The sequence below is a fragment of the Acomys russatus genome, chromosome 1, assembly GCF_903995435.1.
Source record: "Acomys russatus chromosome 1, mAcoRus1.1, whole genome shotgun sequence".
In the NCBI taxonomy this organism is placed as follows: Eukaryota; Metazoa; Chordata; class Mammalia; order Rodentia; family Muridae; genus Acomys; species Acomys russatus.
Window position 1 is genome coordinate 14474697 of NC_067137.1, and position 15282 is coordinate 14489978.

General features: G+C 43.6%; 1 protein-coding gene across 1 annotated transcript; it reads left to right on the forward strand.

Moving 5' to 3' along the window:
• Positions 1–9279: 9279 nt before the first annotated feature.
• Cdc42ep3 (CDC42 effector protein 3) lies at positions 9280–11109 on the forward strand. The gene has a single exon (XM_051165924.1). The coding sequence runs from the start codon at positions 9519–9521 to the stop codon at positions 10281–10283; it is 765 nt and encodes a 254-aa protein (XP_051021881.1). The 5' UTR covers positions 9280–9518; the 3' UTR covers positions 10284–11109.
• The last annotated feature ends 4173 nt before the right edge of the window (positions 11110–15282 follow it).

Genomic DNA, 15282 nt, shown 5'->3' on the forward strand with positions numbered 1-15282 from the left:
GCAACTGCTGATGTAAATGTTAGCGCAGTTTGCTTCACTCTACCATTTGAGGACCTAAGTAGTCTTGGGAGATCCTGGCTTTTGAGCAAAATTGGAATGATCAAACAGCACTGAAAACAAGAGAGTTAAAGTCACTTTCTATATTGCTGTTGTCTTTGTATCATGGCACTGGCCAAGCTGGCTCCAGTAGTTGTGGAGCATGTGAGCAGTTCACAGTAATAGCCTTGTTGGATTTCGACCCATCAATCCTAGAATGCCTGCTGGGTGCTTCTGGCCAGCACTGAGGCTAAGTCCCCGTAAAACCAGTCAAGCAAAATGAGCCAGGCGTGAGAGAACTTGCCCTCAGCCTGCCTTGTTATAACTGTTGGGAATCAATGTCCATATAGTCTGCCCTTGTAACTCACTTTTATAAGGAAAAATGCCCTAATAGGCTCTCTTCATAAGTGTTGGTACCTTGGGAGGTGGGCGTCCTGTCATTTAGTTTTGCTTTTAAAAAAATCTTTCAAATAGTGCAATTAAATTCTGTAAGTGTAAGGAGTCTACATAAATTAGCAGTGAGAGTCTTTCACGTGGTGTTTGTGGGTCCTGTATAATTGGGGTTGTAAAAGGAAAGTCAACACAAGCTCTTGTTTAATCATAAGTGAGACGTCCATGTATAAATAATTGAAGGTGGGTGTATCAGACTTTCTGAGTGGGTCTATAAAGCAGAGCCGGCCAGTCTGGCTGGCAAGCATTTGCAGGATAGAGCTCAGCAGCTGGGACCCTGTGCCTCATAGAAACTCACAGTTTTGCAAGAGGCGGTTCTGTCCTCAGTTTAGGGACCCTGGGCAGAAGATAAGACTCTAAAGATAGAAAAGGCATCTTATCTTCTCATGGGTGGAGTACAACAGGCCAGAAATATGAAAAGCATGCCCTTTGGGTTGCCTCCACCAGGCTGTTCGCTGGTCTTGCATTTTTCCCCCCTTAAGTTTAGTGTTGAATGTCTAACACCAAAATTCTTCTCTGTGAATTTTGAAATTCTTTCCTTAGAGAAGCCACCCCACCCTCTGCCAGGATTGCAAAAGGACCGGCCTGAGAAACTGCTTTGTAGGGACGCTTAAGTTTCCTGATACCAAAGTTGGCTAGTCATTAGCAAGTGAAAACATAGCTATGTTTGAACAGAAAGCCTTTTCAGGGACAAGTCTGTGAACCTGTTTATAGGGGAGTGTGAAATGGAACTGTCGGGGAATTAATGAGTGCGGTCCCCTGTAGGAGGGTTACCGCCACAGCTCATGCACCTTGGGGAGGCTCCTGGGAGGCCTTCGCCCCCGTGAGGCCCTTGCTCTGTAGAGTACACATGGGCCCCCCTCTACCCTTCTGGCTCCGCATTTCATCTTTCAAGAAATCTGGTTCTCTAATTCCTCCCTAGAGAAGAAGTCAAGTTCTGTGTCCTTGTACTTTGTGCTTAGTAGCCAAGAGCCCCAGAGCAGAGCAGGCTAATCTCTTTTTCATTACAATGAAATGAATCCTTGAGGTCGCTAAGATTAGTGTTCCAGTAGGTTTCCTGCTCTTTCACCCTGCTGGCTTCACCTCCAGTTGATCTCCTCGGAACATGCAGAAACATGTTGCAGGTAGCCTCCATCCCTCCCAAGGAGGAGAGCCCAGGGGCCAGTGCAGTCCAGGAGTCTGAATGCAGTGGAGAGACCGATAAGTTACTACTTTCTCCTCCTGGTTGGTGGTAGAAGATGCTCAGGGCAGGAGCAAGGTGGAGGGAGGTTATCCCACCATGATCCTTAAGGCTTGATTCATACAGGAAAGAACAACAGAACAGCAGTAGTTTTGTTTTCTAGTGCAGATGGCAGTGCTGTTGCTTGGTGCTAGGGGAGGACTGGGGCAAAAGGAAGATAGGATCAGAATTTGGGGCTGGGGATGTAGCTTGGTGATTGAAAGTCTGGACATATATGCCTAGTTCTGGGGCGCATCCCCAGTACAGATTGGGCCAGGGAGGGCGGGTGTGAGCTGGGATGCCTTTAAATGACTGGAGCCAGGCTCTCTCTGACTTCTAGCCAAGTCAGAAAGGGGAAGTTGAATTCCAACTCACTTCCTCCAAGGAGAGGAAAAGAACCACAAAGCCCCCAGGAAGGTGGCACCCTCCCCACTCACAACCTGCCCCTGTTTTCTCACGTGTGTTTTGAATTAACACTGCAACCTGTTTTGCAGGATGCAGGACATTTTTGTATCCTTTCTCCCAACCAAGAATTAATCTAAAAATAATTAGTACACAAACCAAGCATTCCTTTCTTGAAATAAATGGATTTTCCCCTAAAATTTCAACCTCTTTGTTCTTTTCAGAACCTAGTAAGCTGCCAGTACACTCAATTCTGAGCAATTCAGGAACTGATTTTCCAGTCAGTAATTTATTTTTTGTTTGTTTGTTTTAGTAACCCTTTCCCCATATCCTTGCTGTCTGATTACCTATTTTGGTGTGTTTATTAGTCAGGGTTCTCTAGAGTCATAGAATTTATGGAATGAATATCTCTCTCTCTCTCTCTCTCTCTCTCTCTCTCTCTCTCTCTCTCTCTCTGTGTGTGTGTGTGTGTGTGTGTGTGTGTGTGTGTGTGTTATGCGCACACATGCATATGAGATTTATTGGAATGATTTATAGGCTGCGGTCCAGCTAATCCAACAATGGTTAGCTGTAAACAGAAAGTCCAAGAATCTAGTAGTTTCTCTGTCCCACAAGGCTGGATATCTCAGCTAGTTTTCTGTACAAGCTAGAATCCTGAAAGAGTAGGCTCCAATGCCAGTGAAGGAATGGATGTGCTGGCGAGGAAGAGCAGGCAAAGATAGCTTTCTTCTTCTGTGTCCTTCTACAGATTTCCAGCAGGACGTATGATCCAGATTACAGGTATAATCTGACTCAAGATTTGAATCAAAGGTGTGTGTCTTCCCACCCCAGAAGTGGATTCACCCACTTTAAACTGAGCAGAAAATCTCTCATAGGTGTGCTCTCCATTTCTGGATTGTAGTTCATCCCAGATATAGTCAAGTTGACAACCAGGAGTAGCCATCACACTATTTTAGAATTATTTTGTTTGTCAAAACAATGATAGAAGAGATGGATAAGACCATCATCTTAAGTGGAGAAGCAAGGTGGATATGGCAACTCCTATCTGCAATCTCAACACTTGGGAGGCCAAGGCAGGAGGAGAACTTCCTTTGAGGCCAGCTAGACTACATAGTGAGTTCTAGGGTGGCTCAGGTTACAGAGTGAGGTGAGGCACTGTTTCCAGAAAGCAAAAAGAAATGAGATAAAATGAAACAGAGCTGAACATAGTGATACACACCTGTGACCCCCAACAGGATGGAAGTTAAAACAGATGTTTGGTTATAAAGCCCTTCCCCCACCCCCCAAAAAAAGATCAGCAGTGAAGAAATGGCTCAGTTTTTCCCATAATCTAATTCTTATTGTTGTGTGTGTGGTGGTGGTAGTGGTGTTTTTAAAGTATTTTATTAATTAAACATTTTTTACATATACATTTATATTACTACACATATATACAATAAACTACCTATAGCAAGAAGAACCATGACACAATCAGGAATTATATAATTGTTACATTCTTAGTGTTTGTATTTGTATTTGACAGCCTTGAAGAAAACATCTTTCCTATCTTACTGCATCTAAAATTCTGAATATAAATCAATCTTCATCGCATCTTGTCATTATCAACTTAAAACATCTATCTAGACCTAAACACATCTTAACCCCTAAACAACTAAGCTTCATTGTAAAACTAATGATCTTCAACTCTATCAGAGACTTGAGAAAGAATAAACCTAATTACCTAAGTAAACTGGAAGTGCATGTCAGCAGCTTCCAAAATGAAAAGGTGACAGAGACAGTTTTCTAACTGAATAGTCACCCAAAACTCTCTATAACATTGGAGCATCACCTTCGGCTTTCTGGCCCAATATATCTGACAGACATATTTGTTTGGTAGGAACTATTGAGGACTTGCTTACCCTGTCTTGGCAGAGTTTGGCCATAGACTCTGCCTGCATCTAAGCTTGCTTGCCCTTTCTTAGGCAGAATTCTGTCTGTGGTAGAAATGAGGACATTTTGTCCAGTGGCTTGTTTGCCACATTTGAAGCCATCTCCATAAGGAGGTTCTTTGATGCTCATCATCCTCTTTGAGGTAGGCTGGGTGTTGCCAGGAGCTAACCTGTCTCATTGTCAGTGAATCTTTAAAATAATAAAAACATCTTAAAATGCCATATTCTGCATGTCTCTCGGGTGTTTGAAGACCTTATCGATCTATCCTACCTTATCTTTCTATAGAATCATATCATCTACCTGCTGTACCTAAGATGCATATTCTTGTGATAAAAGTAGACTAGTGATTGACATGACCATGATTTGATCAACTAACAATTAACTTGCATAACTTATTTATCCTAAACAGCCTGCGATAGCACTTTCAAAGTATTGGAAATAAACCTTGTATTATAATTGAGTTATATGGGTACAATGCCTCATATTACAGTAGAAATATATATATATATATATATAATGTATGAAGAATAATCTTACATTTGAATTCTATACCACTGTATCTAGAATTAAACTTATTTTGCGTCTATATACAAAATTCTATACCAGTGAATTAAAAATAACTTTGTGAGTGACAATTGAAGCATTAAGTTGAGGAGAAGATTCATTAATCTACTTTTTGTTCTATCTTTCCTATATATTTCTATATTCCCCCTTCCTTCTTTTCAAGCCCTATCTCCAAACTTAAGAATGTAGCTAAGTATCATGTGCAGAATTAGCTCTCTAAGACAGTGTCTGAGCCCTATGTATTTTTATATATATATATTTTTATTATTACAATACCCAGTTCATTCACATGGTTTGGAAAGCTGAAATCACAAATGTTTCCTTTCCACCTTTGTCGTTTTCCACTCACTTTTTGCTATCTGAGGGCAGTCACCATTGTTAGTTTCTTCTGTGTTTTACAGGTGTATTTTATAGCCACACAAAGCTGATGCATTTAGGTTCACATACCCCACTTCTGCACCAGCCTTTTCTTCCTTTGAACATACACATTGCTAGGCTCTTTCCCTGTAGCCATATTAAAAGCTCCATTCCTTCTTAGATGTAAATACTACTAGCTTATGTGGCTGTAGTGTCTGTACGAATATTCTGTAGATAGACAGCTAGGTTGCTTTCAACTCTTTTTTGTTTTGTTTTGTTTTGTTTTGTTGAGACAAGAGCCTGTTGGGTTGCTGTGAGTGAGAGAGCAGCGCATTGTGGGAACAACGGAGAGGCCCTCACAAAATTGTGTCCTATTAGATTCTAGTTGCTGGGGACACACGTAACCCTTTCCAGGACCTGCCACTTCTTACTAGGGAAGACTAGCTTTCTGTGTTAAGCAGTGGCAGAAATAGTGTCTAGAGAGCCAAGAGCCTGGAAAGGGCAAATAGATCCATTAGCTGAGAAGCTGGGCCTGGGGGATTCGTGAGTCCTGGGAGAGGACAGAGAGAGGACAGGGTCAGAGCTACCCAGTGCTGCCCAGCACTGCGTTTGCTGAGTCTTTTAAATGGGAGAGTGGATGGGTTTTGCTCCTCCTCCCCATCCCTCCCCTTTAAAACCCCAAACAGGGGCTGGGCGTGGTGGCGCACGCCTTTAATCCCAGCACTCGGGAGGCAGAGGCAGGTGGATCGCTGTGAGTTCGAGGCCAGCCTGGTCTACAAAGTTAGTCCAGGACAGCCAGGACTACACAGAGAACCCCTGTCTCGAAAAACCAAAAAAAAAAAAAAAAAAAAAAAAGTAAAACCCCAAACAGCCTTCCCTTGTATTTGGCAGCTGTTAGGCCTGGCACACAGTGTCTGTCACCTTATTCTCTGCTGCTTGTGTAGCCTTCTCACAGCCCCTTCCTTGCTTTCCCCCCTTGTCTTTGGTCTCTTTTTGTCTTCCTGCCACCAGCATAACCCCAGCCTTCAGTAAGCTAAGGGAAGCTCCCACTAAAAGCCCACAATGTCTGTAGAGGCCCAGGCAGGAAGCCCCCCCAGCACTGAGGCACTGAGCACTCCTCCCTCAGATAGGAGGCAGCAGTTTCCTTCCCTCTCCTCCTCCCTTCAGTTCCTGCTCCCTGTCCTTGTTCACTTGCACAACAGATGTGAGTGGCCCTGTCAGAGGCAGAGAAGTGCACTGTGCCTTGGCATGCCGTGCCCTGGGTGCTTCATGGCCTTACATAGCCCTAGCAGACCTCAGGCAGGCACCATTGGCAAGCCTTGCATCTTTTCCATGGCAGCTGTCCCCCTGGCCCGGCTGATAATACTGCCCCAGGGCGTGGTTCTTCCCTGGGCTTGCCTCCCACCCCCTGTGGCAGGAGGGTATAACTGGGGCCTAGCTTGGGGCTCTGTGTCCCCGATAAGGACGCTCTGGTGTCCTGTGTGCTTATGCGGTTTGTGTTTGTTTTGTGAGATAGACGCTCAAGTATCTCAGAATGGCCTTGAGGTAGCCCACGGTTATCCTGAAGTCATGATCCTCCTGCCTCCACCTCTCAGTGCAGACACTACAGGCAGTTACCACCACTACCTCTGTGTAAGGTTTAACCTTTTGTTATTGAGACAAGACCCAAATCAGAGCTAAGTAAGAGCATCAGGACCTGAGGTCCTCTTCTGTTTGGTGGCTGTGTGGTCAGCACACTCTTGGCAGAAACAAGCCCACTGTCCTCACACACAGAGCCAAGTGTGGCCCGGTGTCTCCCACTGGTTCTTCTCTGTCTTCTCAGGCCTGGTTGGCTGAACAGCATGCTGGTGCGTGCTGGAGAGGCCACTTCCCAGACAGTGGGTGGTGCAGCAGGGCCCTTGTCACCTGTCACCGATGAATGAATTTAAAACTCTTGCTGAAAGGAGAGAAATATGGAACAGATGTAGAGGGCCTCCAGCTGCTGCTGAGCAAATGTGAGTGTCTTCAAGGCACTGTCTGATCCAGTCCTAGGAGTACTGTCAGTCTCAGTGTGAGGGGACACACACAGAGGGGGAAGGGGAGCAGGGGGAGAGGCTTCAGCAGGGACAGGCTAGTTGGCTTTCTCAATGTCAGCTCTTGGGGTTGGTGGGATGAAGGGGAAGGTTCAAAACGTTGTGTTTCTCATCAGCAAGGAAGGGGCTGACACTCCTGGGCCCTCTTCCTCGCCTCTCCCCACTTATGCTCTCAGCATCCAAAAGCATCTACAGGGAGGATGTGTTCGCCTGCATCAATATCCACTTACTAAATCAGGGTTTCTGTGGGTATCTGTCAGTGTTTAGAACCCAGACTTCACTGGGATGTGGCCAAGGGATGGGCCAGAGCTGTGTCTCAGCAGCGGCTAGGTGAGGTAAATCGATTTCTACTTCAGAGCCAGCAAGGGAGCCTGCTAGGTGCAGGGGCACATGTGAGCGTTCCCTCACTTGCTCTCCTCCTCCTCTCCCTCTTTGCATCCTGCCTCCTTTCCTTCCCTCTCTTTTTCTTTCCCTCCTCCCCACTCTTCAGTGCAGATGAGGTCTTCTGTAATGGAACCTAGCCAGGGAGTGACTGCTGCCACATTTCTTTGGAAAGGAGCAAGTAAGTCTCAGTGAGATCTGCTAAGGCATTCACACCAGGTCAGAAGGTAGGAGGGCTGGCTTACCTTAGAACCCAACCCGCCCCCTGTAGAGAGAGGGCATGTGCTATATCAGTGATGTTCCAGAAGATGCTGGGGCAGCTCCGCTTATTACATGTGGTCACAGTGTGTTTTCTTTGAAATGGAGCCGATCTTTTTCTTTCATCCCAGAGTACCATTAAATCCTTGGGTCCTTGATGGCTCAGTATATTCTCTGCCACAGCCTGATTCCACCTATAGCTCTTCTCTGTTCTAGCAGTGTGTTTGCACCCTATCCCCATCCTTAATCTCGTTTCATCTGTAAGAACGCGTTCTAGTTAGCTTTTCTTGAGCCATTCCATAACAGCCAGTGTCGCTTGCTGAATGATCATTTCCAGCCTCCTGCCTTTAGGGTAGTCATTTAATTTCATTTGTCTGCAGAACTCAACAATAAATCACTGTCCATCTTGTTAGTGTGCATTTAAAGCAAAGACAATATAATCTTAAAACCCACCCAATTGGTTCTATGTTGATTCCAGGGTTTGTTTTATGAGAACACGTGAGTGGCTGCATGTATGTATGTGTGCCACATACATGTCTACTACCCATGGAGGTCAGAGGAGCACATGAGTTCCCCTGGAGGTGGAGTTAGGGGCAAGTGTGCGCCCCTACCTGGGTGCTGGGAACCCAGGACCCCTGGGTTCTTCTGACCGCTGAGCCATGTCTCTGCTCCCATGACATCTGCTTTAAGAAGAGAGTGAAATGAAAGTCTTAGATGTATTCAGAAAACCATGTCCACAGCCATGTTTAAAAGGTACTGACATCTCAAGTACCTCTTTTCTGTTTTCCCCTGACCTCAGGCCCTTGCTTACATCCTTACTGAAGGGTTCATCCTGGTGAGCCCTTACTGACACTAAAGGTCTTTTTTAATTTGTTTTTTTTTTTTTTAATAATTTATTCACATTACATCTGGATTGTAATCCCATCACTTTTTTAAAAATTATTTTATATTTTTACATATACATTTATATTATTACACATATAGACAATAGATTACCTATAGCAAGAGGAACCATGACACAATCAGGAATTCTATAAATGTTACATTCTTAGTATTTTGGCCAAACTCTGCCAAGACAGGATAAGCAAGTCCTCAATAGTTCCTGCCTCACAAATATGTCTGTCAGATATATTGGACCAGAAGGCTGAAGGTGATGCTCCAATGTTATAGAGAGTTTTGGATGACTATTCAGGTAGAAAACTGTCTGTGTCATCTTTTTTCATTTGGTAAGCTACTAACCTGCACTCCTGGCATGCTCAGATAATCAAGTTTACTCAAGTCTCTGAGGGAGTTGAAGACCAGGTAGCTTAGTTTTACAATGAAGCTTAGTTGTTGAGGGGTTAAGATGTTAAGTCTAGATATGTGTTTTAAGTTGATAATGACAATATGTGATGGAGATTGATTTACATTCAGAAATTTAGATGCACCAAGATAGGAAAGATGTCTTCCTCAGTACAAATAGACAGTAAAGGTCTTACCACAGCTAGTAGAAGGAAATAAGTTGGGCTTTGGTGGGAGCTTGCCTTGCTGTTACTCCCAGGCATTGGGGTAGCACTCCTGGGGAAGGCAGGCCTAAAGGACTGTAGCGATGGTGACCACAACCTGCTTTGGTTTCTTTTCCAGGTTTCTCCTTGCTGTAGAAGGGACTGGATAATGTAACCGGCTCTCTAGAAGGACCACGTGACTCTATACAGAGCAAGATTTTTTTCAGACCTTGTCTCACTTTAGAGCCACTTGAGGAAAAATGATGTGACCCTTCTTATCCAAAAGGATTTTTTGGAAGTGTGGGATACCTGTGAAGAAGGGCGCCCTTTTCCCCATCTGTCAAGTAGACATTCTCAGATTCCAAAATGCCAGCCAAGACCCCAATTTACCTGAAAGCAGCCAACAACAAGAAGGGAAAGAAATTTAAACTGCGGGACATTCTGTCCCCTGATATGATCAGCCCTCCCCTGGGGGACTTTCGTCACACCATTCATATCGGCAAAGAGGGCCAGCATGACGTCTTCGGAGATATTTCCTTCCTTCAAGGCAACTATGAGCTCTTGCCTGGGAACCAAGAGAAAGCACACTCGGGCCAGTTCCCTGGGCATAATGACTTCTTCCGGACCAACAGCACCTCGGACTCAATGTTCACAGAAACGCCCTCCCCGGTGCTCAAAAACGCCATCTCCCTCCCGACCATCGGAGGATCCCAGGCTCTCATGCTGCCCTTATTGTCACCAGTGACATTTAACTCCAAGCAGGAGTCCTTTGGGCGTCCTAAGTTGCCAAGGCTCAGCTGTGAGCCTGTCATGGAAGAGAAGGTTCAGGAGAAAAATAGTCTGCTAGAGAGCGGGACCGTCCACCAGGGAGACACCTCGTGGGGCTCCAGTGGCTCCGCGTCTCAGTCCAGCCAGGGCAGGGACAGCCACTCCTCCAGCCTGTCTGAACAGTACTCTGACTGGCCTGCGGAGGACATGTTTGAGCATCCTGCATCCTGCGAGCTCGAGAAGTCAAAGAGTAAATCAGAGGAGTCCCTCTCAGACCTGACTGGCTCCCTGCTGTCCCTGCAGCTGGATCTTGGACCCTCACTTTTGGATGAGGTCCTAAATGTCATGGATAAAAATAAGTAACCAGGAGTCAGCTCTTTTTCTTTGGAGTAAGAGGTACCAAAATAAGCCGAAAACAAAAGCTCAACTAACCACAACTGTTGGAAAGACCTGCCCTGGCTGGTTTTCTGCAGCCATGTGATGCATTTTCTAAAATAATGCTCCTTTTCCTACAAAGTATTTTTTTGACCATCATGCCCTGTTTGCAAAAACAATTTTGAAAAGAATAATTAAAAAACAAAACAAAACAAAAAGACCTGTTCTGGCAAAAAGAGAGAGAGAGGAAGTGAGTCAGAGCTCATTTTCAGCAGCCACTGCTGATGTTCTGCTCAATTTCGTTTGTTTGCAGACATGCAGACATGTCTAGAAGGGCTGGGTCCTTGGGTCTCTCCAAGGCGCTTTTGGCATGCAGTGAGAAGGAAATCCAAACTTACTTAGCACCTAAGCCTTTTGTTTTTCTAGACTCTTTTGTATATTGTACCCTTTGGGTTCACCATAGCAATTTCTCCATTGTTAAGATTTTACTCCCTTTTCATATTTGAAGAACAACCTTATGGGATTGGGGTTTTTTTTTCCTTGTTGTTCTTATATATCCCTGTATATTATTTCCATGTTGCAAAAGTTTGACTGTCAGCTACATGTTGGTTAAAAAAACAAGCAAGGTATTACTGTAACTAAGTTATTTTTAAAGTTGAAATATATTTTTATGTGCCTTTGGCTTTTTATTGCAGAGTCTACATTTTATAGATAATACATCAAGTGTTGTTTGTCTTGTTTCCATTGGTGCTTCCATGTAAGCTGTGTATGTGTACTTGCAAAAGAAAAAAAATACAACCTATGCATTATCAGCCTCCTCTCTTCACCACCACCCCCCGCCACCTCCCTCCCTTGCTAATGTGTTACCATATTTCTAATAGCTCCAACAACAGTCTGTAAAGTGTAGAGGCACAAAGTACTCACAATGCTTCTGCAGAGATTGGAGGTGGGTATTTAAGGAGAGCTTATGCCCACATTCCCTAGGTATGTCATACCACACAATAAAGAGTAAATGCTAAAATGAACTTGCTCATTTATAGTCATAAACAAGAACAGAAAAGATTTTATGACCAGCTTCTAAAATGTACCTAAGCCTTGCCTTTAAAATAAGATGAGAGATGACTCCTACGTGTTCTGAAGTTTTGGGTGTGTGTATATATATATATATATATATATATATATATATATATATATATATATATATATATATATACACATATATATATATATATATATATATATATATATATATATGTGATTCTAGAAATAGGAATACTTAGGAAAATGGACATGTGAGGTCATTTTTGTTGTGGTGGTGGTTGTTGTTTATACAAATCTTGGTGTCGAGGTGGGGGTGGGGTGAGACTGTAGGCCTTTGCCCCAGGCCCAGCAAAGCCCCCGGCTCTCTTCAATGCCAGCTACATAGTGATCTTACAAATTCATGTAAGACAAAGGCTCCTCATGCAGTGTGGGTCCTACAGACAAGAGTAAGGAAGCTACAGACCATCACTCAAGGGCCCTTTCCCTTTACAAGACTCTCCAGATGCCCTGAGGTTATTGGTTAAGGAACCCAGAACAGGAAATTGCACAGATTCCTGTCTTCTTCAGGCACTCCTCCCTACTCTGAGCACTGCTGCCAACAGTGAGCGCCAGCTCCCTCTACTCCTCGCATCACTGATATGCCTCCTCAGCAGCAACGAAAGTTTCCTGGAGTTCAAAGTTCTTGCACTTGCATCATATGATGTGTGAGATAACCTTTGACCTTACAAGTGAAATTTACTTTTGGTGGCTAACCAAATAGGAGAGGAAACCGTTTTCCCCAGAGCTTTGAGTCTATTCAATAACTCCCAAGTCTCTTACCTTCACACCACTTCTTCCCATTGTTCCTTTCTGTTACTCTTGCTCACATGATCACACTCACATGATCACACTCACATGGTCACACTCACATGATCACACTCACATGGTCACACTCACATGGTCACACTCACATGATCACACTCACATGGTCACACTCACATGGTCACACTCACATGGTCACACCTTGGACTTTTGGACTCACCTATGCCTTGTCAGTGAGGCCAAGTCACATGAGTTCATTTCTCATAGCTGGCATCAGCCAAACTCTTTCAACACTTTCCCCATCTTTATTCCTGATCATACGCAGTCTCACTGTGTTCTTTGTCTGTTGTATGATCTCAGGGAAAGGCGGAGGATGTGCCTCCATCTTCTTTGCTGCCTCCCTGGCAACAGTGGAAAGTAGCTGTGTTCAATTTCATCTCCTAAGCAATCCTGCATTCCTTATGCCTTTTCACATTTGACTTTTTCCAAACCAAAATACACATTCTCCAAAACTCTGTCTTTGTCCAGACCAAACAACTAAAACACACATATTCCCGTAGATGTAGTTGACATAGCAATAAAAACTCTCCATCACAAAAGAAACAAACCTCCTCTCTTGCCTGACCCATTCTCTTGAACAGGTACCCAAGTGGCAGTTAACTTTCTGTCCTACAAAGAGGCACTTTAGACTCCCACATGCTGAGAGCTGATTTGATGTCTTCCTCCCCTTACAACCTGACTTATATTCACTTATTTAAAGATAAGGAAACCCAAATGCACTTCATTTGTAAGTAAAAAAAGAGTGCCAAGCCACCCATGTGTGACCCAACAACAAGAAATATGTCACATCATTTGCATAAGTAGCAACCCTTTCTTTTAAAGAAGGCAAGATTTTTTTTTTTTTTGGCTAGGTAAATGTTTGTTTTCATGGGCACTAAGACCTAACAAAGAACAAAGTATATTATTCCAGCCAAAAATTCCATGCTAAAATAAAAATATCAGAGTGCTTATTATTATTATAATTAATATTAATATATTATTATTAATATAAAGTCATTAATTACAGTGATCCAGCATCACTGTCAGTGAGCACGGAAAGGACCACTGGTTGTAGGGAAAAGGATCCCGGTACCCAGGACACAGCCTCATCCTTGTATACACAAGCTAGCACTTTCCCCGAAGGCTGCTGCAAATCCTGTGCTTCCTGGAAGGATGGAGATCTAGGAGTCCAAGAATTAACTCCTTAACATATAGGTTTTTGCTTTTTGTTTGTCTTTTGTTTCTCTAGACAGGATTTCTCTGTGTAGCCTTGGGTGTCCTGGACTTACCAGGCTGGCCTCGAACCGACAGCAATCCACCTGCCTCTGCCTCCTAAATGCTGGGATTAAAGACGTGCACCACCATGCCAGGCTCTGTTTTGGTTCTAATCCTCCCATTAATTCAGAGGCTGGGGAGACTGACAGTAGAACAGCCAGCACGATGCCCTTTCCATAGTGAGTTTTGCCTTTGGGTATTATCCTGGCAACCCAGCCCCAAATCACACTCTCCGGTTTAGGACTGGTCTCCTAGATTATGAATAGTTAATTATTTTCTTAGACCACTAAGGTATATAAATAGACCACCGAGTCCTATACCCTTTATATAAATATAAAACAACTGTCCTGTGTCCCCACCTACACGCTTAGGCTAGATCGAGCAAAACATGAGAAGATTCTAAATGTCACCTGGAGACTTCTTCAGCTGTATGAGCTGCTTCCCAGAACTAATTATGGAAAGTTGGCCATTGTCTTGGTTTCTAAAACTCACACCCAATCTATAAAGGTTGAACTGAAGGCCTTGACTCCAACTAAAATAAAAAACTCTTTGAATTACACTTTCATAGAAAATTCAGTTTTTTACTACATATCTCAAAAAAAAAAAAAAAAATCCATAAGCACTCCAAAGTTTGTGGACTTCATACTTTTGGCTAGCCTTGTTTCTGAGCAGACCAGGTAAACCCCATGTGACTCTGGACAGACAGTTCTACCCTCAAATAATTCTTTCAATGTTCAGCTCTCTATTGTTGGAGACAGGCTCCTTTGGGTGAGGCATCTCATTAAACATGGAGTCCCCATAACGATTAATAGTAACATGAAGGTCACCAACACTGGGATCTCAACTTGTATGTTAGGTGCCAACTGGAGGAGCATAGGTTCCTAGCAACTGGAGCAAGTCTAATGGGAACAAGAGAATAGGAATAGAAGAAAACAGTGGGTTCATTAAAATACATCATTTTGCCTGGGACCAAAAAACCAGGAAGGCAAGAGTGAGGACCTAAGAAGGTTGTCTGTCACCGAATGTGACTCTTACCAAAGGAGATTATGGAAATCACTGTTGGCTGGTCTCCCTCCCTGGTGCTGGAAGAGGTACATGCAACACTTGTGATTAAATCTAATTTCAAATCAACCAAATTGGGTACTACAGAAGATTAGCATAAGCTCTCCATGAGTGACAGCATCTCCTCCCATGAAGTCTTTGGTGCCAAATGCTGATGATTCTAAATTGCTGTCCTTGGACTCTTCCCTGCCCTGCCTGTTGCCCTGCAACAGAAACCAGAGGAGGGGATTCTTTTGGTTTGGTTTGGTTTTTGTTTGTTTTGCCTTGGAAGACTAACCAGTAGAATGCCCCGTAGACACACAGAACTTGGAAAAGCCTAAAATTACACTAAAAATTAAACATTAGCATTTTTTACAGCTAATGCCCAGACAAACTTATTTTTAAGAAAGTAGGACTATTGTTAAAAACCAGTAGAAACCCATGATTATTTTACCCACAGAGCATGACAATAAAATTGGGATGGGGTTAGAAACAAGAAGTGAGCATTTATGGTGCTCTGGCAGACAGTTTCACCATAAATGGCAAGGAGAAATAACAGATGAACACAATGTTAGATATTAGATTAGCATCCAATAAAATTCTCACAGTTTGACCATAGCCCCTGTGACCAAATAAAGCAGTGCTGTGAAGCAGTGCCCTAGAGTAACCCCACTGTGCTTTAAAGCAAATGAGGTGCTGAGTTTAGTGTTATTAAAAATACAGCTGGCCCTCTAGACTCCGTAGAGACACTGGATTTCCATCAGCTGCCCCAGACAAATGAGAGGAAGCC

Coding starts and splice junctions, on each gene's coding strand:
- Cdc42ep3 (XM_051165924.1), top strand. CDS start 9,519: ATGCCAGCCAAGACCCCAATTTACCTGAAAGCAGCCAACAACAAGAAG.